Here is a 23,066-nt window from a genome sequence, read left to right as displayed (position 1 = left end):
AATGAAATTATGGTCAAAGCAACTGCAGTTATAACGATAATGAGTCAATCAAACCACAAACACAATGCAAAGTGAATCATTCAGACAGAGATCCACCAATTTGAGAGAACTTTCAACCCAATGTAAAATGCACTAATCAACATGCAATATGATAACATATTTGTCACATAGCATATAGATCCATGGAAAGGCTACCATGTGTGTAGCAAAACCAGATTTAAAAAAGATACCATACTCATCAACATTGTGAACCCAGTGAGAACGAAAATAAAAGGGTGAAAGCAGGGTTCTAGGCACTGAATAAAATTTAACAACACCTTCATAAAACACAACTACCAGATGTATGTCAGAACCTAGCAGCCATGAACATCTTGGCCGGTAAATTTAATCCTTCTTCTTTTCCTTTAAAGGTCCCCTTGGAATCTTACTTAGAACTTTTGCATCAAAAACTGCATACTGCTTCTTAATCTCATGCATTGCTTTCTCAGCAAATGGGTCCACTTTGTCCTCATATTTCTCGTATACCACTGGTACAGTGTGAAGCAGTACGAAAACTGTTTTGCCAAAACATTAAAATAAAATCAGAAAACCAAAATGTTTATAAGAGGGGAAAAACAAAGCGCTTGAAGGCAACTCCAATACCTATGTAGAAAAGTGTCAAGAAGTTGCACCAACTTCCCACGATAGACAAGACCCACAAGCCAGCAATCACCTGAACAATCACAAGGCCATTCCAATATGGTTGTCAAATGCATAACAACATAATTCAAAATCTTCATATGAATAAAATCGTCAGGACACAGCAAGTCATGTAAGCATGTAACCATTGTATAACTATGTTAATTACAAGTTGGCCGAATAATTGTAAATGATCAACCACATACAGAGAGGAACTTCTTAAGATCTCTTCCTGATGCAATATCCCGCAGGACAGCAAAGGCCTGGTTAATCTCAAACCTAAGTGCTTGGGCAAACTCTAAAACAGGTTCCTTAGGGATTTGAACTTCAGGAATGCGTGGTGGAGACCTATTCAAAACAATTTACATTAGCATGAGCAAAAAGAAGCCCATATCCAAATATAACCCGAAAAGTAGACAACAAATTCAACAGCTTACTTGTTGATGAAGGTGGTAGCATTTGACCACAAGAAGAGTATAGCAAGAGCAAGAATCAACAAGTGACACACTAGAGTGAGAAGGTAGTATTCGAGCAATTCAAACAAAACCCATATCACAGTTACAACACCAAGCGTTCCTGCTGAAACTTTTTTGTCCCTCCACAGGAATATATCGGCCGCTATTACACACACCCAATTTCATCACATAAGTATGCATCATAAAAACAATTGGAGGCAAGAAGTAATAATTACTGTTGATAATCACATAAAAATATCAAATTAATATCATCGGGGAAGGTTTTTAATAATCAATACTAATACGATATGAAACTTCTAATAAAATGAGATATTCCCAGAATTCGTTCGCTCATAAAGCAAAAAAGGAAAATTTTGCTATAACTAATCGCATCAATTAAGTTAAAGATCTATACGATATGAAACTTCTAATAAAATGAGATATTCCCAGAATTTGTTCGCGCATAAAGCAAAAAAGGAAAATTTTGCTATAACTAATCGCATCAATTAAGTTAAAGATCTATAAATTTCCTTTTTTTTTAATGTTGAAACAAATGTTAACAGATCAAGACCACTCAAACAACGTCAATTAAAAGCTCGATCTAAATCACTAAGCCAAATCTACCTCTTCAATCACCACCAAAAAATTTTAAAAATGGGAATTTTAATCCGATTCAGAACGGAAATCGAAGCTTTAAAAAACCAAGACTTCTAAAAACCCTCAAAAATAGACTGAACACATTTAAGAAATGAAAAAGCCGGTTTTGTAACATACGTTTGCCTCCACCGAAAACGTGGTAAACGGGCCTTTCTCTTCCAAAGAGACGGAAGACCTTGGCCTTGGTCGACGATTCCGATGGCTTATCGTCATCGGAATCCGACGACGATGACGATGAATCATGGCGGTGGATCTTCTCTGCTAGCTTCTCCATCAATGATTCCTCGTGCTTCTCTTCGTGCTCAGCCATTTTTTTTAACCCAAATTCTAAAACCCAAACTACTCGTTTCGAAAAGTTAGAGGATTGAAAGGAAAAAAACACCAAAACACTCGTGAAGTGAAAATTTTGAGTCCTTAAAGAAGAAACCTCTTTTCTGGCCAAATAGAGAACGTAACACGTTATATTTAATCTGAACCGCTTAATGGGAAGGCTTTGATCTGGACCATTGATAGGTGTTTGGCAATCCGAACCTGTAGGCTTGGAGGAAACCAGGACCCGAAGTGGAACCGGTGGAAAAAGATAAATCAATGGGAAATACGTTTATATGTTCGAGGATTAACGGCCGTTTTGCTTTGACGAGACGTACGTGCATGAAACAACTGGACAAATATTATTTCGACACGTGGAACTTCGTGATCCATCCGATTTCGTTTACCAAATTGCTGAGGTAAAGATAGGTAATTATGCCATACTTATACTGCGGGTGCATTTGGAGTCCTAAATTGTCAAGCAAATCGTAAGAAAATTTATGACTTTAAATTCATAACCTTAGGAAAACAAAATAAAATAAAATAAAAATGACCAGATTTAATTACGGACCCACAATTAATAGGTTATTGTATATTTGTGGACAATAAAAAAAGATAATTTAGCTTAATGAATTATTAATCAGTTGTATTAAATCGATTTCAAAAATTTTCAAAATCATCTTAGCTTAAAACACTAAAAGATAAAAATAATTTTTAAAAAATTATTTAAATATTAATTGTTTTATATAATACTTTTTAATTTTTTTATTATATGTAAAATTGTTAAATTATTAAATTTTTTAAATGAATTAATAGAATGTTTGATAATTGGGTTTTTAAATCTTTAAATTTACATCTCCGATCACTTTTAAAAGATTTTGAAGATTCTAAATTTACATATTTGAAAACATTTAAAAGTTTTCGAATATGCATAATAAAAAGCTTTTATAAATTTTTTAGAATGTAAATTCAAAAACTTGTAAGACATAAAAAATTATTTTGGAAGGTCACGATTTTAATGAAACAAAAATAACAAATCATAAAACTTATTATCATAAATATATTATTTCTATATTGAAATGAATGAGTTGAAACTATTGATTTCATTAGAAAATTGACAATTTCAAGTTTTGATTTGGGTGAGAATCAAAGGGAAAAAAAAATGGTTTTAGAGGGTTGGGTGTAAAATGGAGGATGAAGATAGTAAAAGAAAGAAATAAAATTTGAGGTTTGAATTTGGGGTGTTAGTAAGAATAAGACGTATAGAGTAAAAGTTTTAGGGTGTAAATAGAATCACTGAAAACAGAATCGTAAATATTTATGCTAAGAATTTTATAAGGGGTGATGCAGTCACAAAAAAAATTATCTGAAATGGAAGGGTATAGTCAAAGGGTGAAGAAATATCAAGAAATGGAGGTGGGATAAGGTGCTGGACATGTGTCCTACTCGTTGTCACCAGATAGAAATCTATAGCAAATTATGAATTGGTTGGCACACATACCACAAACAAATTTCCGCTGGTAAATGGTTTGAAATTCATCCACAAATATATGTTCGTGTTGGGAACTAAACCTTCAACCAGCCAAAAGAGAAAAACCAAAGGTACAGCTATATCCCAACTTTTCACCAAGAATGGAAAAAAAAAATCCCAAAAAATGTGAGAGAACAGCCACAAGTGGAGTTTCCACATGGGGCCAGATGAAGAACAAATATCCTTTCTCCAAACGAAAGCTACCAAAAATGTGCAGGGGAGACAAATATGTGGCGATGAAAAAGCATCAAAACTTGAAAAAACAGCGAAATATAACTGTCAAAACTCTTTTGAAGATTGTAATAATCAGAAATTTTAAATTGAAAAAGTTGATTTAAGATTCGGAGATTGTCAATCCTCTTCGATATGATGTTGATGACCCTACATACAGCTTCTCTTTGACAAAGCATTCATAAAAAGTGCACACACTTCATGAGTACAACCCCAAGAAGTAAGGATAGTTGTCCCAAACCAAAGTAAAAAGTGACACAGGATATCCATTTCCAGCTCCCAACTAATAAAATTAATGTGATAGTAACTTGTAAAATGCAGCTTCTGCCTAAGGCTACCCATTCATGCTTTTGAACACTATTGCCCACCCTCTCAGGAGGATGAAAATGAAGAAAGAATTAATGCCATGATTTCCTATATATGATGCCTGCTAACAAATCAAAAGATGAATATGCAGCAGAGAAACCTTAAATACATAGAACAGGTTTTTTTTTTAATTACATGCGTGGTCAGGTATGGGGTTTAGAAGTTGCAGGCAATTTAATCATACAAGGAAGTAAACAGATGACTAAAGTCACAAGAGCAGATGCCTACAAGGTAAATCATGTGTTCATGTTCCTACTTGCAGCCTACAGCGTATCATAGTGAAGTTTACCTCGACAGCGAAGCTAAACTATATCTGTCCTCAGCCATGGGAGAAAAGAAGAAATTGATGAAGATTATGGCACATGGTATTGATACTAATAGTCCTGTAACTTATTTGAATTTGATGTTAAAAAAGACTAGAAGTGCTGATTTCAGTTACTTGGCTTGTCAATTTTAGGAGTCCAACAATTCAACAAACGTGACAAGGCTAAAAGAAAAGGTTTCCACAGTGGAATAAGCAGGTCATGTGCCTCCTTTGAAGTGAAGTATTAGAAACTATCAGTACTAGTAGCATTTACGTTATTATAAATTTAAAGTGCGTAACAGTGTCGAGATGGAAGAGAAACAGAAAGCAGATGCTTTAGCTGTTTTCTAAGAATCAAGCTATTGACAAATCTGATCTATGCATCTCTAGAAAAAAAACAATTCAGAAAATTGGTTGCTCAGGAGATAACATGCAAGTAAAGCTGATAAAATTCTGCACACATCAACCCAAAATTTTCATTTTTCATAACGATTGGGTGGAGAGAAACTAAAATGTTTAATTTGGGATATTCATCCATGTCGCATGTTGGCATCTCATTAGTAAAGAATCATTAACATCATGATGCTGTCTGAGTAATATGGGGTTTCCTATCAGTTTAAAGTTAGTAGCTAAAGTTAACTTCAAATATAGGTCACCTATGAAGCAAATAAGTGAGTAGATGCCTTGCCAGTTGCCATAGATGACACTACATACAGCCACCTTGCCTTGGCTAAGCATGACTAGATCAGTGAGTAGGATTTCACCGGTCACTCCAATTATTCCTTCCAAGTTCTCATTTGTCCCATTGCCATAATATCCTTATCATAGTCAACAAAATACCTTGACTCTCTTATATGTGCCATTACCTTTGTACGATCTGTGTATCTAGTACTTTCACAGACCTAAAAGAAAGTGCTTTGAAACAGACTGACCATATTTCTGAAAGTGTTGGTGGTGGCTTGGCGGCCGGCTATTAGACTATATCATATCCTTTTCAAGTTGTTTGATTCATATGATAAGCTTCCTTAGCTTGTAAAAGTTATGGAATTTTGCTGTATTTTGGCAGCAATTATAGAGTCGATGGATCAGAGAACTAGTTAAACAGAATCTCTCACTGACTAGCACGATCTTAAATACTGCTATTTGTGGCTTGTTCTGAATGCCAATCAAGGTTTAATTCTTATGATTGTGTCCAAAACTTTTGACAGATAAATTGTAATTAAAAATGACTTATAGCAAATCCTACTAATCGAGGCATATCTGTAGAACCAATGATTGCCTTATTATATTCTGTTGCAAATCCTATCTATTGCTTTGTCGGCAAAAGTTAAGTTCCGGGAATCATGAAATACTTGCGGATGTATACAGACAATGGTAAGCAGGATCTCTGTTCCAAAATATATTGTCTTCTTGTTCAAAATGGGGGACTGAAGAAAGCGGGTTGGTGGGCAGCTCAGGGGCTTAGCTACCTCCCAGCCTCCTAAAACCCAATCAAAGATCACTCTACCAAAACATGTTCTCCAAATTTGGATTTACCTTCATCTGAATCTAGACATCATACACAAAATATTGCAAGAAATGGCATGATCATAATTTTGCATCCCAGTCTGCAAAAATCTCCTGATTTTTCATATGCAGACACCAAAAATATCTTAACTAATGCATTGAGAAGTACTCCTAACCTGATTCTTTATCAAGATCCACCAAATAAAAGACCAGACTGCAATTTGAACTCCCAACAGTATTTTGCTTGCAATATTGCAAATAAAATGACTTTGAATGTTTCTTGAATCTTGATCAAGCAAACATTAAAGCAGAAAAACATGCGTATTGAATTAAATGAACCAACAGTAGATCAAAGTAGGCATATAAAAAACCAACATCTCATCACGAGTTGTGTTCCCTTTTCTTCACCCATAAACTTTTTTTTTCTTCATTTTTAGGTTATATAATATAGGGAAAAAGCAGCAAAAGTATTGGATGATCCTAAAATACTAAACAAACTAAAAGGAGAAGCAAAGAAAAAGAACAAACTGCTAGAGAAAAAGTATAGTAGGGTAGCATTAGAATTACCTCATTTGATGCTGTAAAGTGAGACAAAGCAATGAAGAAAAAATATATAGCCTTCTTTTACTGGCTTCATGATAGCAGCTTGTACTTTGTATATGCTTTCAGATAACAAGGACTTCAGCTTCAATGCTGGGAGTTGTTCATTGACCATATTTGAAGCCAATTTCTGAGAGCTTTTCCATGTGAATTTAACAGTATTTGTACCTGGCATATTGCTTTGTTTGGAAAAAAGAATATGTCAACGAATATGCGCTGGGTACCATGTGCCTGGTTTCTCTTATCCACCGATAACTATAGTTTCCCTTTTTTTTTTTTTTTGTTTCTGTCATGGAAAAAATTGTCTGCTTACGCTAGAAAATGAAAGACAAAAAATTAAATTGTCTCTAGTAGTTGTGATACATGCCAATCATGTAAAGGATTGTGACCCAAAAAAGTTGTTGGTAAATGAAGCAAGTAGAACAAAACAAAGCATGCCAGAACTTTTTTTCTTCATTCTAGTATTCAAAAGTGGAGAAAACCTTGCAGTTGGGCCTTTTGGGAACTTAAAAACAAGCCAGAATACTTGGGCCTAGCTTCATGGCTGAGGAACCTGTTGACCAGAAAATGGAGTGGTTTGGGCTTGGGGAGAAAATGATCTATCAACCCAATAAACCTGCAAATTTAACAACAAGGTGGGCAGTTGCCAAGATTTGGTTATTTCTTTAATAAACGTATCGAATATAATCTCTGTTGATGGATCAGCAGAGCAACTATAAAAGTACCAAAAAAATTATGGAGTTAGAAATGGGAAATGATGGAGCCTTGAACCTGAAAAGGAAGGACTTGTTGTTTTCCACGCAATAAAAGATCAAAGAAAGAAAAGGGAGAAATAATGGGCCATATCCTCCGGAAAAAAAATGCCAGAGCTGTGATTACCATCATAATTTTAGTGGAAATTTTTTTTAAAAATATTGTAAGATATACTTTCAACAAATCATTATTTTCGCGAAGTTTCATGTGATTTATTGATGTAAATACAAATGAATGTGGGATATGGGTTTTTTTTTTTTTTTTTTGGTTTAGAATTTTTGTACCTTGCCTCCAAAAAAAAAAAGGACAAATAGTTAGGAAATCGGGGGATTTTAGTGGATAACACCCCTTTCTGAACTAAAGTAAAAGGTGACTCTAGTTACTTGAACCTATATAGTTTTAGTTTGCATCATTTACTTTATAGTAAAAGGTAACTCTTTCACCTCCATTGCAATTTGAAATACCTCATCGAAATGGGGCAGATGGGCACTGAGCAGTCCCTTATCAACTCTAACACGAAAGCATGAAATCTAGAACCAGTCTTTAGTCCTTCGTGCAAGAAAACTGACATATAATGTGGAAAGAAGGGTTAGGGTTATGCCAATCAGACCGAACTAGAAAATATCTCGAGGTCAAAGCTATCTTTAAGTGAAAAAGACACTCTCAATCGGAATTCGGGTTCTGCTTCTGCAGCCTGCAGAGTTTGGACCCCGGGATTCAGTTCTTTTCGTCTATAAAAAAAGACAAACGTGAGATCAACTCAGACATTGTCTCAAGTTTAAAGGCAATAGTAAGAGATGATTGCTTCGAGAATCAAAACCACCTTCCTTCTTTTTCTTAAACTGTGCCCAGACGCTCCTTGGTCTTTCACTCTTCTCCCCTCTTCCTGGAAAGTTCAACCATCCACCTTTTCTTTCTTTGATAATTTCTGTAAAACTTTATGAAACAATAATCATGGTGGTTAATAAGCTAGCGCAAATGATTAAGATTTAGGTAAAATATTTAGATTAAAATCCCATTATCTTTCATTATTAGATAATTTATAAGTTTAAAAAATCTTTAAAAATTTATAATTTTTTTTTATGAGCCGACGATTTGTCTTGATCAATCCAACCTACTTTAATCTTAGAAATGAGACAATTTCTTCGATTTTTAATCTTAGAAGTTTTAATTTGAGGTATAATAATATCATAAAACCATATGACTACATAATGATTTGAGGTTTTAATCATCATACAAGATTCCAAAATTGTATAATTATAGGCTCAAACATCACAGAGAACAAAACTATAGTTAAAGAACTATTATCCAAGTCCAACTCATCAATACATGAAGTTATTAGAAAGCAAAAAGCATGAGTAGGAAGAGTTGACCGTGAGATAAATTTAGGGGATAATGTATAAATTTATTATTTTATTTATGTAAATGATCTAAATTTACTGCTAATATTTCAATTGGTATAATTTTATCATTATATTTTTAATTTTAAAGTAAATTTATTATCATATTTTAAATTTTAGAGCAATTAAAATATATTAAGTAGAAAATTTTGTTAGAAACAGTTTTAAAATTAAAAATGAAAAAAAAGTTCAAGATTAATTAAAAAGTATGATACGATATTATATGCAGTAAAAATACATGATAAAATAAAAAATAAAAAATAAAATTATATGACATTATATTTAATAAAAATACCATAATAAAAATTAAGAGATGTGATTAATATTATATACTCTGAAATACCAAATCAATCATCTTAATCCTAATTTATCTATCTATAATTTAACAAAAAAATCTGTCATTTTATCACTTTTTTTTTTGGCAGATATACCATAATAACTGGGTTTTCAATTCAAACCCTTTAGATTTTTTTTTTCCGATCAAGATTGTTTGGTTTTTTTCTCTTAAGTCTGCTTTCTTGGTTACGTTTCAGGTTGAGTTTCATTAGATGTCATCGGATTTTTTTACGTGGGTTTTGCTTCTTCCATTTTTATTTAAAATTTTCCTGCTTTTTATATTTTTCCAGACAATGTTTAATTTTTTCTGTATAATCTTCTTTTTTAATAAGTAATTATTCATTTTAATTAGAGTTAATGTGATTTAATTAAGCTAATGAGAGTTAATTTAGTGAAAAGGAGTGTGTAATGCTAATTACATGTATTTAAAAAAATATAAGATTTTTTTTTTTGGTAAAAAAAATATTTAATTGAGTTACATGTATTTAAAAATATAAAATATATTTCCTTTCTCTCTTTACTGCCCTTTTTTTTCCCCTGTGGTAAAAAAGCTTACCCTTATTCGCTCTCTCTCTCTTTCACTCAAAAAATATCCCTCCTTTTTTTTTTTTTTTTTTCCTGTTTTGTTTACTCCTATCCTCTAAAAGCCCGTCTTAAAAGAAGACTCAAAAATTGTGTTTTTCTATTCCGGCTCTCCCGACAATGGAAGCTTTTAGCTTGCTTAAGTATTGGAGAGGAGCTGATACTAACGGTGGAGGTGGTGGTAATGCTTGTGTTAGTGCATGTTCAGCCACTACTGCCGACCGCACAACTACAATTGTGACGGCGGTGGGTACGGATGATAATGGTGACGATGATGGGCCTTTCTTTGACCTAGAATTTGCGGTTTCTGATGAGGATGAAACAGAGGAAAACGAAGAGATTGATGAAGAAAGTGAGGATCAAAACGACGACGTTGATGCAAAATCAGATGATGATGGCTGCTCGGATGGTGAAAGAGAGTGCAATTTCACACTCTCCTCTGGCTCCGGTGACGACCCTTCTGACCCAAACTTAACTCTATCTTCTTCTGATGATTTGTTCGTTAAAGGTAGCCTTGAAGCCATTGAGCCAAACTCCGCTTTGGACTCGAAGCCTCCTCAATTCCCTGTCTCATTGTTGAAATCAGCAAGCAAGTTTCGAGTTTTCTTGTTAAGATTCAGAAAATCAAAGCTCAACCCAATTGAAAAAACAGAGTCGGTTTCTGTCCCCACAGCTACACCAAAAAAACAAGAAACAACCCAAGAAGAAAACAGGAACAAGTTTTTTACAGTGAAATTTAAGGTTGAAGAGGTTCCTATAATGTCTTTGTTTTCCAGAGACAACAGCAAGTCACGGAAACAGCAGAGCTCTGAAGACTCAGTTTCCGATGAAAAGAAATTCTCCAAAGATGTAATGCAAAAATACTTAAAGAAAGTTAAGCCTCTTTACGTCAGGGTTTCGAGAAGGTACGGTGGGAAGTTACGGTTTTCTGGGCAGTTAAGCTTGGGTTCTTTAAAACCTGCAACGCCACCTTCTACAGCAGCTCAGAAATCGGTTTCAGGGAAGGTAACGACGGCGGAGAAGGGACGGATTGAGGTGGATATGGGGGAGAGTCAGGTGAATGGGAAGAACCTCAAGCAGGTGAATATTCCAGCGGGACTTGGAGTGGTTTATAAGCATTTGGGAAAGAGTAGATCGGCTTCCTCCGCCGTGGCGGCGGCTCTTCCTGCTCCGACTTTTTCTAAGAGGAGAGATGATTCTCTGTTGCAGCAACAGGATGGAATCCAAAGTGCCATTTTGCATTGTAAGAGATCCTTTAATGGCTCTCAAGGTATTTCATTTAAAACTCATCACTTAAGGATTAGCCTTTTTTCTTCTTGTTCTGTTTCTGAATCAGTTTTGATTCCTTTTTTCTGTCATAGATTCTTCAGACTCTTCCGTGTTACCAAGGTCTGCGAGTGACCCATCTGATGAGAAGTCAATTAATTTATCATGAAAACCATCACCAGCAGAAGCTAAAGCATGAATACTAAAAGTTTTAAGATCAACCGCGAAAAACTGGGGGAAAAAGCGGGAAAATTTGTCCTTTTTTCAGTGAATCAAGCATGGATTAATATTTCAGGACAAAGAAATGAGTTTGTGAAGACTACTGTTTAGTGGTTACTAATAGTATGTAAAGCTCCTCTTTATGTGAAAAGTGAAAGAAGAATCAGATCTTTGTATCTATTTTTGAAAAAAAATCGAAGTTTGATATGAAGGCTCCTTCATTATCAATTCCCCTTTTTCCCATTGAACACTTTGGAATTCAAATTTTTAAAATGCGGGTAGCTTTTGATTTGGATTTGTTATTCATGGGACCCGGAGTCAGGAGTCAGGACCAAATGCTGTCTTTAGTGGTCAGAGAAGTGGCTGTCTTTAGTGGTCAGAGAAGTGGGAAAGTGGAAACCGAATCAGTAAAAAAGGAGATTTTCTTTTCTTTTCCTTTTTCCCAAAGGAAGAGAGAAAAGAACAGAAACAAACAAGGTTAAAGATTAGGCGGCAGCAGATTGGAATGGGATGGAAGGAATTGGAATTATTTGGAATTGGCGTCTCTATTACGGCAAAAATCCCACCATTTTTACCTTTCTTTTTTAGCCTACGCAGCAGCCCATAAACGAGTTCTTTGATGGCTCATTATTTCTTGTCTTCTTGCGGCAGGCTTGGGTCCTACAAAAGCGCTGCCGAGTGCCTGCCTCGCCACTTTGCTACGTTTGTGGGCAGACCCTAATGTCTTGTTGGTCAGCAGTCAGATTCTTAACCTAACTAAGGTTTCTCCGCCCTTTTGAAAACTGGTTAATTTTTGTGTTTTAGCAGCAGCCGCTATTGGCCCCAACTTTTTCTTGCTCAAGCTGCTATTATATTAATAAACTTATTCTTCATTTGCTTGCTAAACCGTACAAAGAAATGAAGCAAACAGATAAAGGATGGTAGAAAGAAAAATGAAGTGAGTTTTGAAGTGTAATAAATCGAGTAAATGATTGTAGTAAGAATCTTTTAGTGTCCGACGCACGAATTCGAAAGGATTTATAATTTATTTGGATAATTAATAAGATTAATTTTAATGAGATTAAAAATATTAATAAAAATTATTGTAATTGTAATTAAAAAAATTATTATAATTATGATAAAAAATTTTAATAAAAATTTTATATTAAATAAATTTTATTAAAATTAATATTTAAATTCAGTTTACGATTATTAAAATTTAACTACACTTCCTTTTAGGTGTAGTTGCGTCCAAACGTAAGCTTAATATCGACATTATTCTGTTGGACCAATACTTTGACTAGTGAACTAGAAAGTGTACTCGGACTTAGGGCTGTAAACGAGCCGAGCCGAGTAATGAGAAGCTCGAGCTCGAGCTCGACTCACAACTTCGGGTTCAATACTCGATTCGAACTCGATCGAGTTTTATTTTTCAAGCTCGAGCTCGATTCGTGATCGAATTCGAGCTATTCGAGCTCGCTCGATTAATATGTAAAAATAAGCTCGATTCGTATACTCGACAAGAGTTCGATTATTCATGCTCGAACTCGAACTCGGATTCGAAATATTTTATTAATTAAAAAAAATAAAAATATATTTAAATATAAAAGCTCGATTAGGCTCGCGAGCTACTCGAGTCAGATATAAGAATACTCGAATTCGGCTCGATCGGTAAATCGAGCTACTCGAGCTCGAGCTCGACTCGACAATAATCGAACCGAATTTGAGTTTTTTTCGAATCGAACCCGAGTAACTTGCGAGTACTAATGTATCATTTACACCCCTACTCGGACTAAAGATTGAAGCACACTGTCCCTTCAGAAAAGAAAACAAAAGAATACCGAATTATAAGCTCTGGGTAACCCTTTTTAGTCATAATTGTGCCATATTTGACTCTATTTTTCGGAAAGAGAACTATTCAATACATGTTCCAGTGAGCCCTTCTTTAGGGTATATGTATGATCTTACAAGGACCCTAAGGCTATTTGTTTAATTATCAGAAATTTTCCTTGTGAAACCTGCATGTGTCTTAATTTGCGGCATTCTTTAAAAGCATCTTCATGAATCTTCCCAACTATGTAATGTTAGTCCATTTTCTTGTTCCGGCATGTGAGTGAGAATATGCCAATTCTCGTCTATTAAAAAATCTGATTCATTTGATGAAGTTAAGTTTCACGTCTGGTCAAGTTTTTCTTTCTTGGGAAGCCATAATATGCATGCACTTGAAAAGGCTTTTGACAAGGAAAGTCCCCAAACGTGTTCAGCAACCTGAGGAAGAAGATTGGCTCTGATCCAGGGATTATATATGCCTGCCTTTTTCCTCTTCGAAGTTCCTACCTCAATAAGCATGTAGGTCATTTTGAAATAAAAATAAAAATAGAGATATGATTACATATTATCTCATTTCGAGCATGATTGAACTCTTTTATCAATGATTGTGACTAACGACATTCTAACTTGAACATGAATTCATGTTGGAGAGGAATTTTTGTAACATGAAGAGAACACAAAACAAACGAGTTTTATTCGTCGGTTGTTGTGATTGTGTTTTTTATGCACAAAAACGTATGACCCAGAAAAGGAGTTTTAAATGAACTAAAAGCCGTCTGCCATTTGCACAATCCAGTCATTGAATTTATTATTATTTTTTGAAAAAAAAATTAAGATCGAATGGCATCCTTTGACTTGATGTTTTACTTATTTTGTCAATCAATAGATATTCATGCAATCGTTTTCAACTATAAATTTCAAGTTGATTAGCTCGAAAATCAATTGTTTTCTTTTTAATAATTAAAATATTTCCATTACCCACCTAAAAAGACAATCTAAATTGTACGTCAACACTAATAACATGTAGGATTCTATCATACAAAAGCTGTAAAACCAACTTCCTCACGGGTTGGCCTTATAGCTGTTTTGCAAATTCTCCCCTATTCTCCCCATTTTTATTTTTATATTATTAACAATATTTAAATATATTTTAACTCTATTATTATTTTTTTTTATAATTTTTTTTATTTAATCAAACTTCAATTAGTTAAATTTCTTTTCAAAAAATATTTATCCAAACAAAATAATTACGTAATAATATTTTGAATTCATGCTTCTTAGAGTACATTTATTTTAAAATATTTTAAAATTTTCATTCAAGCTTATCTAAATATCTAAATTTAAGCTGATCATGATCCTACGGAGATGCCACCAACCTACGATTTGTGATAAGCAGGCATTGTTTTATCTCTTAGCGGCTAAAAAATTATTCTGTAATTTTCATTTTTCATTCCCTTTTACGGAGGCTAGCTTATAAGTTAGTTGGCTGCCTGTCGAGAAAAGAGAGTATACAATCACAATCTGTGAATCTATGAAATGTGAACTTGGCTTTTCGTATATGTTAAGGAAAGGAATTGGTAGGTCTAAACACATTGACTTTAGATGATGCTAAATCCTGTCTCCTGTCCACTATGACAGACTTCAATGGTTGGAACTTTCCTTTTTATTTATTCCATTCCTGGCGCAGAAATTTCTATATCTAGCTTGAAAAAGGCGCAAGAAGCAGGACCGGCAAATGGGCCATTGCGAAGTTGAAAAAAAAAAGGAAGTTTAGGATATCTACGATGTACCAAGGGACTGGGAAGAGGAGCAGAAATTAAAGCCCATGCGAACTCCATTGAAACTTGATCATCTTTTCTGCTTTGGCTTTTTTTTCTTGCAAATTGCAACGGTCTAAGCCAACATTAATGAAAAGTAATAAAGTAAAGCAAAAAGATTGAAACTACATCTATTTTAATCATATTTTCTTTTTCTTTTATTTGTGGAAAAAGATTGAATCTGAACAACAAACATGAACACGCTTTGCTCTCTTCTCAATTATCATCATAAGTCAAATCACAAACAGGCTTTAATTTGGCATTAATTAGTATTGTGTTATGAGAATTAATGCTGAAGAAACTTAAATGGAAGAAGATAAGTGTACTCAAAATAATGTAGAGAATTTAAGGCTCGTTAGGTTACTCGTTGCATACGACAGTGTGGGCGCCAATGAACTTTTAATTGGATTTAGCAAGTTGACTGTTTTCTTAAGCGACAATGACTCAAATCCAGCCATCTCAATGTTAAATGTTAGGCCGCCATTCATACAGAAACAGTAACACTTCTAATAATATCATCAAAATAATGATTCAAAGAAGTATTTTTTATACTAAATATTAACAAAAATTGTTCTCAATTAGTCTTTCAAGAACATGGGTTTTCAAATCAAGAATCTAGTTAAACATATGTGATCGTAAATGCTTATATCTTTTAATGAAACAAAGACAACTCTACAAAAACAAAATTAAAAAGAGGGGAAAAGTTCACCATTCATACATCAGTCGCATGTTAAATTCTGTATGGTCTGCCCTGTCAAATTAAGGGTCATGAAGCAATTCATCTCAGGGTACCTTCTCCTCTTCATAATATTCAAAATATTAACTTTTCCACTCAATTTAACATTGCTGTTCAGCTCTAAAAACCCAGAACTTATATTAGTGCTTAAGCTCTTCATATCTGATATCCTGAGTGAGCTCACATCCACAGAAACATTCAACCTCTCTGTTGCCCTAGCTTGAGCTCTCCCTGTAGGTATTTTCACATCTCCAACGACTATAGAACCACATGAAACACTGCCAGTAGTGTTCTCAAACCTGAAGTCTCCGAAATTGGTATTCCCAACAGTAACCTCCGTTAAAAGTGTAAAATTAAAAGATGGAGCCGTTGAATTGCCAAACTTGAGAGTTCTAACCGTGACTGATCGGATCTCGAAATCAGGAGTTCTAGCACGTAAAACAACACTCGCAAAAATCAACAGAACCGCTCCCTGGATTACCATTATAGCAAGAACATAAACAAGACATTTGCTGCTCTTTTCTTCTCGTGGTAACGCTTTGGGTTTAATCCCCCCAAACTCCATGTCGCTTCTTGAATATTGTTGAACAGGTGCCAGTGGCTTGGCCTGAGGGTCTTCTTGCATATTTTTTCTAGGCGAAAAAAAAAAAAGATTGCTAGGGTTTTCCGATAGGTATTTTTGGTTTAATCAAGGATCAATAGCCCCTGGATTTTTGCTCTTTGGGCTTTTTCTTATGAGCTATAGACAAGTGGACAGCAATTTATTATATATGTAACGAAGGGGACTCCAACAACCGCGTTGAACTAGTGTTGAAGTGTATTAAACCTTAATGGGTCACTCTTGTTCTACAAGGCGGCCATTATAGTAACTTACAACTGAAACCGACTAACAATTTTTTTTTTTCCTTAGCCGTGTCTATCTGTCATAGTAATCTACTTTTAAATTGGAGGACCGGAGGAATCTCAATGACTCATTTGCTGAATTTATATTAAAAAAAAAGGAAAAATTAAAGAGGAAAAGACTGATCATTTGCTCGAGGTTTGTTGTAAAGGGAATAAAAAGATGGATCAAAGGTCACTTTCCATCGTGAGTATCGTTTTATTTAGCTGGATCCCTAAAGATTTAGTCATTCTCGACGCTCACTATGCATCCAAATGGGATATAAAGCAGCCACAAACTACTTGTTGTCAAAACATGTCCATGACTATTAAAAGTCTCCGTTATGACAAAAAAATTTAAAGTTTCCTTTAAGTCGATCGGTTTGGGAAAGTAATTAATTATAATTAATATTTAAACCCACTTATTATGATTGTATTAAGTTTAATTGAATTTTCTTTAAAAATTAAAATTTTAATTAAAGTTCTCAATTTCTCATGATTCAAATCAAATCTTATTTTGTTTATCTTATAATATGATCATGATTCGAGTTAGGCTTTTATATGTTACTTTTTTGGTAGAAGTTATTTTTATATATAAAAAAATGTGAACAAAATTCAACAGAATGAGAAGTCAAAATGGCAAAAAGCTTTTTTTTTTTTTTAACATCAAGCATTAAGTCTTTATTTATAGACCCAACTACCTAAAATTAAGTAGTTATCTCTATCCTATACCTAAATTATTTTCCTTTTAAATGGACAGAGGTATTCTCTAATTTTATCTGGATCTAAATCCCTACCAAGAAAAATTAAACATCCAAATGATAAATGAATCACAACTAGATAAATACAACAAATCCTGAGGATTAAAAGAATAACTATCAGATAAATATAAAATTATCCAATAAATCAAGTAGTAACTGAATTGCATGTTGCCATAATTCCCTTGTCGTCCACGGCGAATCATAACATCTTATGATGCAAATTCTAGATCTTCAAATTAAATTAAAATGTCAATCTAAAATATGTCCCTTTTAAAGAATAGAAAGGTTAAAATTTTAAAGGGTATTATTTTATAGTCCTCCATTACAATAAAAATATATTTAAAGGTCCCTAAACATAGTTGATATTGAAATTAATATTATTAGATTTTTTTTAAATAATTAGAAGTCATCAACTCTTTAATTAAAACCAATACTCAAAATGTCATCTAGCATTTTGGGCTTTTCAAGTCAACTGATATTCTTAATCTTCTTCTTTTTTTTTTTATCATTTTATTTTGATAATTAAATTTAAAACGAAAGCTAAACCACATTCTTATTACACATCATATATATATATATTATATTACAACATACACGGTTATTAGATAAGGTTTGTTGATGTGGATGCTTATGTGAATAGTTTTTCTTTTTGACACTTCAAAAAATTACTAAAATTTCTCTTTATAATGATATATAAGATATTTTTTAATTTTAGATTATTTATAAAAAATAAATTTCAAAATTTATTTAATTATCCAAAACTTTTAAAATTTAAATGAAAAACCAATTTAGATTTAAAATAATTAAAAGGATAAAATTATTATTTTTTATTATGGTATGATTTTATTTAAATAAATAAAATTAATTCTTATTTTTTATTTATGGATTAAATAAATTTATTTAAAAAATTATAGGTTATCCAAATCTTTTTAAGATATATTTATTTAAAAATTTTAAATTATCCAAAGTTTTTTTTTTACTAAAAAATATCATCTTTCTTTGTCAAATACACCTTTAAATATATTTTTTATTTTTAAAATTTAATTTTCTAATAATTAGTTATATGTATGGGTTTGGACATGAATTAGTCTTAAATTTTAAAAATATCAAATATAATTTTATCTTAATAGATTTCATGATAATCTTTTATTATTTAAAAGAATCAAATTTAATCTCTTAATAATTTATACATGATTGTTTAATATCATTATTTAACATCAATTTGATTTTTTTTTGTCATTGTTTTCCATTTTTGTGTTAACTCATTTTCTTTTTATATTAAAAAGTGAAAGTTATAGAAGCATTTATTTATTTTTTTTGGATACTTATAGTAAGCACAGAGTCTTTAACTTTAACTTTGTTTTTATATATAGATTACAAGATGTAAAATTATATAAACACATATATTTTTATATTTTGTAGGTGCTGTTTACTGATCTTTTCTTCTTACTTTTGATTTTCATTTAATTAGATAATATTTTTTCTTTCAATTGGCTTTATTTTTTCATATCTTATAAAGTGCAAAGTTACATAAAATATTTTTTCTTTTATTTTGTAAGTACTATCTATAAAATTTTTTTAATTCTATTTGACTCTTCACTCAATCAGGAATTTTTTTTTTAATTCAACTTTCTTATAATATGCAAAAATACTTTTATTAATAGTTTGCTTGATTACATTGATTTGAACCTACTATTTATATTAAAATATTGTTACAAATAACAATAACTAATTGACATTTGAAATCATATTTTATGTATGTAATATAATTAGCGCATAAATTAAGATTTTATATAAAAATTTGTAATATACTATACTTATTCCTCTTCAAAGTCATAACACTCTTTTTATGTATAAAAAAAATTAGGATAAATTGAAATCTAATTTGATTTCATTCTTTTTTTTTTTTTCAAATTAAATCTCATTTAGTAAGCACTTGATATTTTTTTAAACATAATTTAAAAAAAAATATGAATTTAAAAATTAAGAAGTGTCTATGAATTTGGTGGCATTCAGTTGTAAATATTTTTAAATTTTAGATTATGTCTGACTCAAATTACTTATTTAATTTATATTTATTATTTAAATGTTAAAGTTTTATAATATTAAATATATTTTAAATTTTAAATTAAATAATTTTTAATATAATAATATTTTGAATCCATACTTAAAAAGTTATATATAAAATCATAAATCCGACCTATAATCTAAATAATGAGTAGGTCTACTTGCTAATAAAATTAAAAAATTATATTCAATTACAGTCCATTTGTGTTTTTTTTTTTCTTTGCTTGAATCTTGAAAAACATTCGTTAATCAAATTAAAAATATGTATATTCTTAAATTTATTTTAATAAGTTTAATTAAATTAAATTTATTTAACTAACTTTTTAAGATTTAATTGATATAAAATTCTATATTTTCATATGATAAATAATATTATCATACTTAAAGTGTATGAGATTATTTGGTAATAAAAAAATTGAAATTAAAAAAATAAATTGTGATTTAAAAAAAAAACCTTATAATTAACCATAATTTATAAGATTTTTTTCATTGTATTTTAAATATAAATTAATTTCAAGCATAAATAATTAGATATATATGATTTTGTCTTTCTTTTAAACTTTAAAATTTTGAATAACTAATAATTTTTTAAATATATTTATTTGATAAATAACATAAAATTAGAAATGATCTTACATGTCATCATGAAATAAATTTTTTTACACACACAATTTATTTTTGATTACATTATTAAATATATAACAAATAATTAGATTAAATAATAAGTAATTTTTAACTTGCTACATCACAAACTAAATCTCCTATAAAAATTTTTAATTACAATTGAAAAATAATTAATTAAATAATAATTAAAACTAAATTAATAAAGTAAAATAATCCATGCATTGCACGCATTGCACAGGTAACAAATTAGTATATATATATATTCTAATTACTTATCTATAACCTTAAAAATGAGCAGTTTAACTTGGAATTTAAAAATTATATTGTGGGTTTAATATGGTGTAAAAAAATGAATTTAAAATCATATTGAAGAAAGTATAACAAAAGATAAGAAGAGTCCATAGAACTTTTCCAAACCTTTAAAGCACTCTTCTCCAAAGTCACAATCTACTTTTAGGATAATTATTGACCCTTTTATTGCTTTGCATTAAGGAAAAGTGGAAAGCCATGCCCTTGCCCGTACGCACATGGTCACATGGGTTAATTAAGGCATTAATTACAACTAAAATAGAGCAATATTTTTGTGGTTAGACATCAACGCAAGATTATTTATTATTTTTTTATAAAAAATTGTCACAATCTAAAAATTAAAAAAAAATTATAGATTTTCGTATTTTAAACGTTACTTTTTAAAAATAATCATATAAATAAATTGAATTAAATATTGTTAATAAATAGTATAACTTTGATTTAAAGTAAAATTCAAACACAAATTCAAAATATGATATATTAATATGAAAATATTATTGAACGATATCTTCTTTTTTAAGTTTTAAATTTACGAGAGGGATTAATCAAGCTCTCCGAAGCTTTGGCAAAAATTAAGTTCAAGCCCAAGATTTAATTTTAACTATTTTAATATTTTAAAACAAGTTCAACTTAAATAAAATACATCAAATATTTATTTGGGAAAATGGGGTCAAAGTCCAAAATTAAACGTTTCTCAAGCCCAAGTTATCCAGGCTAGCTTTCTCATCATTTAGAGAAAGAAACCTAGCTCTTTAATTCCAAGTTAATAGGCCTTATATATCAACTTGGAATTGGACCCTGATGGCTCACCCTGGACTTCCTTTGGAGTTCTAGCACCAGATCAAAAAATGAAGTAAAATGACATGTTGTATGAGAACATAAACGAACACACATAAATAAAATTACACGTTACAGTGTGTACAACTTCTCACATAATACAGTAAGTATTAAAAAAAAAACAGAACAAATTAAGCCTAATTATTTTTGTCACTTGCAGTTTAGATCTTGAAGATTCCTTGTTGACAAATTGAATGTGAGGGTACAATTCATCTCTGGGGATTTCTTTTTCCTCATCACTTTCATCAATTCCACTGTCAATACATTGGAACTCAATTCAGAGTCTAGCCCTGTATTGGTTGTCAATGCCCTGGAGTTTACTTCCACTGTGAAGTCCAATTTTTTGGTCGAACGAGCTCTGGCCGTGGCCTTAGGAATAATTGCCTCCCCTACTATTATACCATTATACAGGAATGTCATAGTACTGTTATCAAATTTGTAATGACTAAAATTGGTGTTTTTTACCGTAACTTGGGCGATGAACTTGAGGTCAAATGAAGCAGCAGCTACGGTGTTATTGATTTCCATTGTTTCAATGTTCACTCTTCCAATTCTCACCTTTGGGTTCTTAACGCGCAAAACAGCAAGTACAAAAACAAGGATGATATATATATATTTGGTTCTCTTCTTTCTTTTCAGCTCTTTGGATTGCAAACGGGAGGCTGATTCTTCATCACTTCTCGGGTGATCGTTAGCTGGTGCTAGGGGATGCACTTGCTGCTCTTTCTCTGCCATTCTTCACTAGCTAGTAAACTGAAAACAAAATAAGTATTCTCTTGATGTTTAAGCTGAATTGAGGAAGTGGATCGAGCAGGTTATGGCAACCTTAGCAGAGCAAGCTGATATATATATATATATATATATATATAGTACACATGATTGTCAGACAAATTCCTGGAAATGGGAGTCAAACAAAGTAGGTATCGTTTTTTGTTCAAACATTAAACGCGTGTAAGGTTGGACTTTCTGACATGCATTCTAGATGGTCTGGTGACTTTGTTAAATGGTAGTTTGAGATTAAAATATCAATAGGAGTCTCTGTTCTATTTGTTAATTGGACTAAAACGATGCCACATGTTTTACCTGGGCCTATGGATGGAGTGCACAACATACTCTCCGCCAAGCCTTTTTTTTTTTTTTTTTCCCTCTTTTGGTTAAAGGTTAGAAATTCGAAATCATCAATTATGAACTTCGTTCCTAAACTAATAATTTATTGATCATGCCATTTTCCTTTTTAATACTTTTACTTTTTTCTTTAATTCAAAAGTTTTCCTTTTCAATCAATAAAGAAGATAATAAATTAATTCATTAATTTAGCAAACAATTATTGATATTAATATAAAATTTCTTTTCTTTTAATTTTTTTTCTGACTTGAGAGATTAAGTAGTCTATTAATCTGTAAATTTTTCTTATAAAAAAAAAACTTTTATATAAGTTTTATTTTTTGCTTATATTAATGAAAATAGAGGAATACACTTGAAATAATTTACTTGTATGGAGTGTGGAAAATATATGTCTATTGGCAGGCATTTAGATATTGAGGTTTTTGGACAATGTATATTTGACAAAAAAACTTAAAAGTTTCTCATCCAAAATTAAATACTAAAATTTTAAGTGAAGCCACAATGATGATAAATGAAAATATAGACATCCATTTAATTTGGAGCATTTTAAAATTCTTAGACTTATTAATAAGATTCAAAAAAGGAAAAGATAAGGAAGGTTTGAAATTTGAGAAAATTTTGATTAAACCCAATAAAATTAGAATCAAATTAATAGATAAAATGCGATTTTAAATCTTTAATCTAATCTATACCAAGACTTAATCCTAGAGACCAATATCCACAGGGGGAACACATAGAGAAAAGGGCAGAAACAGCGATAGAAGTTTTTGAGTAGTTTATTAAAGTTTTGAATTTAATTTGAGAATGTGTTTAAAGGATATGAGTTGAAGGAAAAGAAACGGAGGCAAAATTTGACTTTTTTTTTTTTTGAATTTTTTTTGTGAAATTCTAAAAAGATTTTGGAAAGAG

The 23,066-nt window shown here is 31.5% G+C and overlaps 4 protein-coding genes across 4 annotated transcripts; 1 reads left to right on the top strand and 3 right to left on the bottom strand.

Moving 5' to 3' along the window:
• Positions 1-128: 128 nt before the first annotated feature.
• Positions 129-2,226, bottom strand: LOC111278544 (reticulon-like protein B2). The gene is made up of 5 exons (XM_022865148.2): positions 1,908-2,226; positions 1,116-1,296; positions 885-1,026; positions 643-712; positions 129-554 (listed from the first exon to the last, which is right to left on the bottom strand). Exons 1-5 carry the CDS (start codon positions 2,098-2,100, stop codon positions 385-387), a joined length of 756 nt encoding a protein of 251 aa, XP_022720883.2. The 5' UTR covers positions 2,101-2,226; the 3' UTR covers positions 129-384.
• Positions 2,227-9,692: 7,466 nt separating this feature from the next.
• Positions 9,693-12,146, top strand: LOC111287151 (putative membrane-associated kinase regulator 2). Its single transcript, XM_022877443.2, has 2 exons — positions 9,693-10,978; positions 11,070-12,146. Exons 1-2 carry the CDS (start codon positions 9,829-9,831, stop codon positions 11,141-11,143), a joined length of 1,224 nt encoding a protein of 407 aa, XP_022733178.2. The 5' UTR covers positions 9,693-9,828; the 3' UTR covers positions 11,144-12,146.
• A 3,160-nt stretch (positions 12,147-15,306) lies between these two features.
• Positions 15,307-16,326, bottom strand: LOC111287143 (late embryogenesis abundant protein At1g64065-like). The gene has a single exon (XM_022877434.2). It carries the CDS (start codon positions 16,178-16,180, stop codon positions 15,539-15,541), a length of 642 nt encoding a protein of 213 aa, XP_022733169.2. The 5' UTR covers positions 16,181-16,326; the 3' UTR covers positions 15,307-15,538.
• A 4,400-nt stretch (positions 16,327-20,726) lies between these two features.
• Positions 20,727-21,840, bottom strand: LOC111287141 (late embryogenesis abundant protein At1g64065-like). Its single transcript, XM_022877419.2, has one exon. It carries the CDS (start codon positions 21,765-21,767, stop codon positions 21,183-21,185), a length of 585 nt encoding a protein of 194 aa, XP_022733154.2. The 5' UTR covers positions 21,768-21,840; the 3' UTR covers positions 20,727-21,182.
• Positions 21,841-23,066: the final 1,226 nt, after the last annotated feature.

Source organism: Durio zibethinus, chromosome 17 (genome assembly GCF_047325235.1).
Source record: "Durio zibethinus cultivar Kanyao isolate XHJ-2024 chromosome 17, ASM4732523v1, whole genome shotgun sequence".
NCBI classification, from domain to species: domain Eukaryota; kingdom Viridiplantae; phylum Streptophyta; class Magnoliopsida; order Malvales; family Malvaceae; genus Durio; species Durio zibethinus.
This window is presented reverse-complemented; position numbering and strand designations above follow the sequence as displayed.

What these genes read in the sequence shown, in the direction of transcription:
- LOC111287141 (XM_022877419.2), bottom strand. Translation starts at nt 21,767, where the DNA reads ATGGCAGAGAAAGAGCAGCAAGTGCATCCCCTAGCACCAGCTAACGAT.
- LOC111278544 (XM_022865148.2), bottom strand. Translation starts at nt 2,100, where the DNA reads ATGGCTGAGCACGAAGAGAAGCACGAGGAATCATTGATGGAGAAGCTA. An exon ending in CGTTTTCGGTGGAGGCAAAC is followed by an intron (nt 1,297 to 1,907) that starts GTATGTTACAAA and finishes TGTGTGTAATAG; the next exon opens with CGGCCGATATATTCCTGTGG. An exon ending in GCTACCACCTTCATCAACAA is followed by an intron (nt 1,027 to 1,115) that starts GTAAGCTGTTGA and finishes TGTTTTGAATAG; the next exon opens with GTCTCCACCACGCATTCCTG.
- LOC111287151 (XM_022877443.2), top strand. Translation starts at nt 9,829, where the DNA reads ATGGAAGCTTTTAGCTTGCTTAAGTATTGGAGAGGAGCTGATACTAAC. An exon ending in ATCCTTTAATGGCTCTCAAG is followed by an intron (nt 10,979 to 11,069) that starts GTATTTCATTTA and finishes TTTCTGTCATAG; the next exon opens with ATTCTTCAGACTCTTCCGTG.
- LOC111287143 (XM_022877434.2), bottom strand. Translation starts at nt 16,180, where the DNA reads ATGCAAGAAGACCCTCAGGCCAAGCCACTGGCACCTGTTCAACAATAT.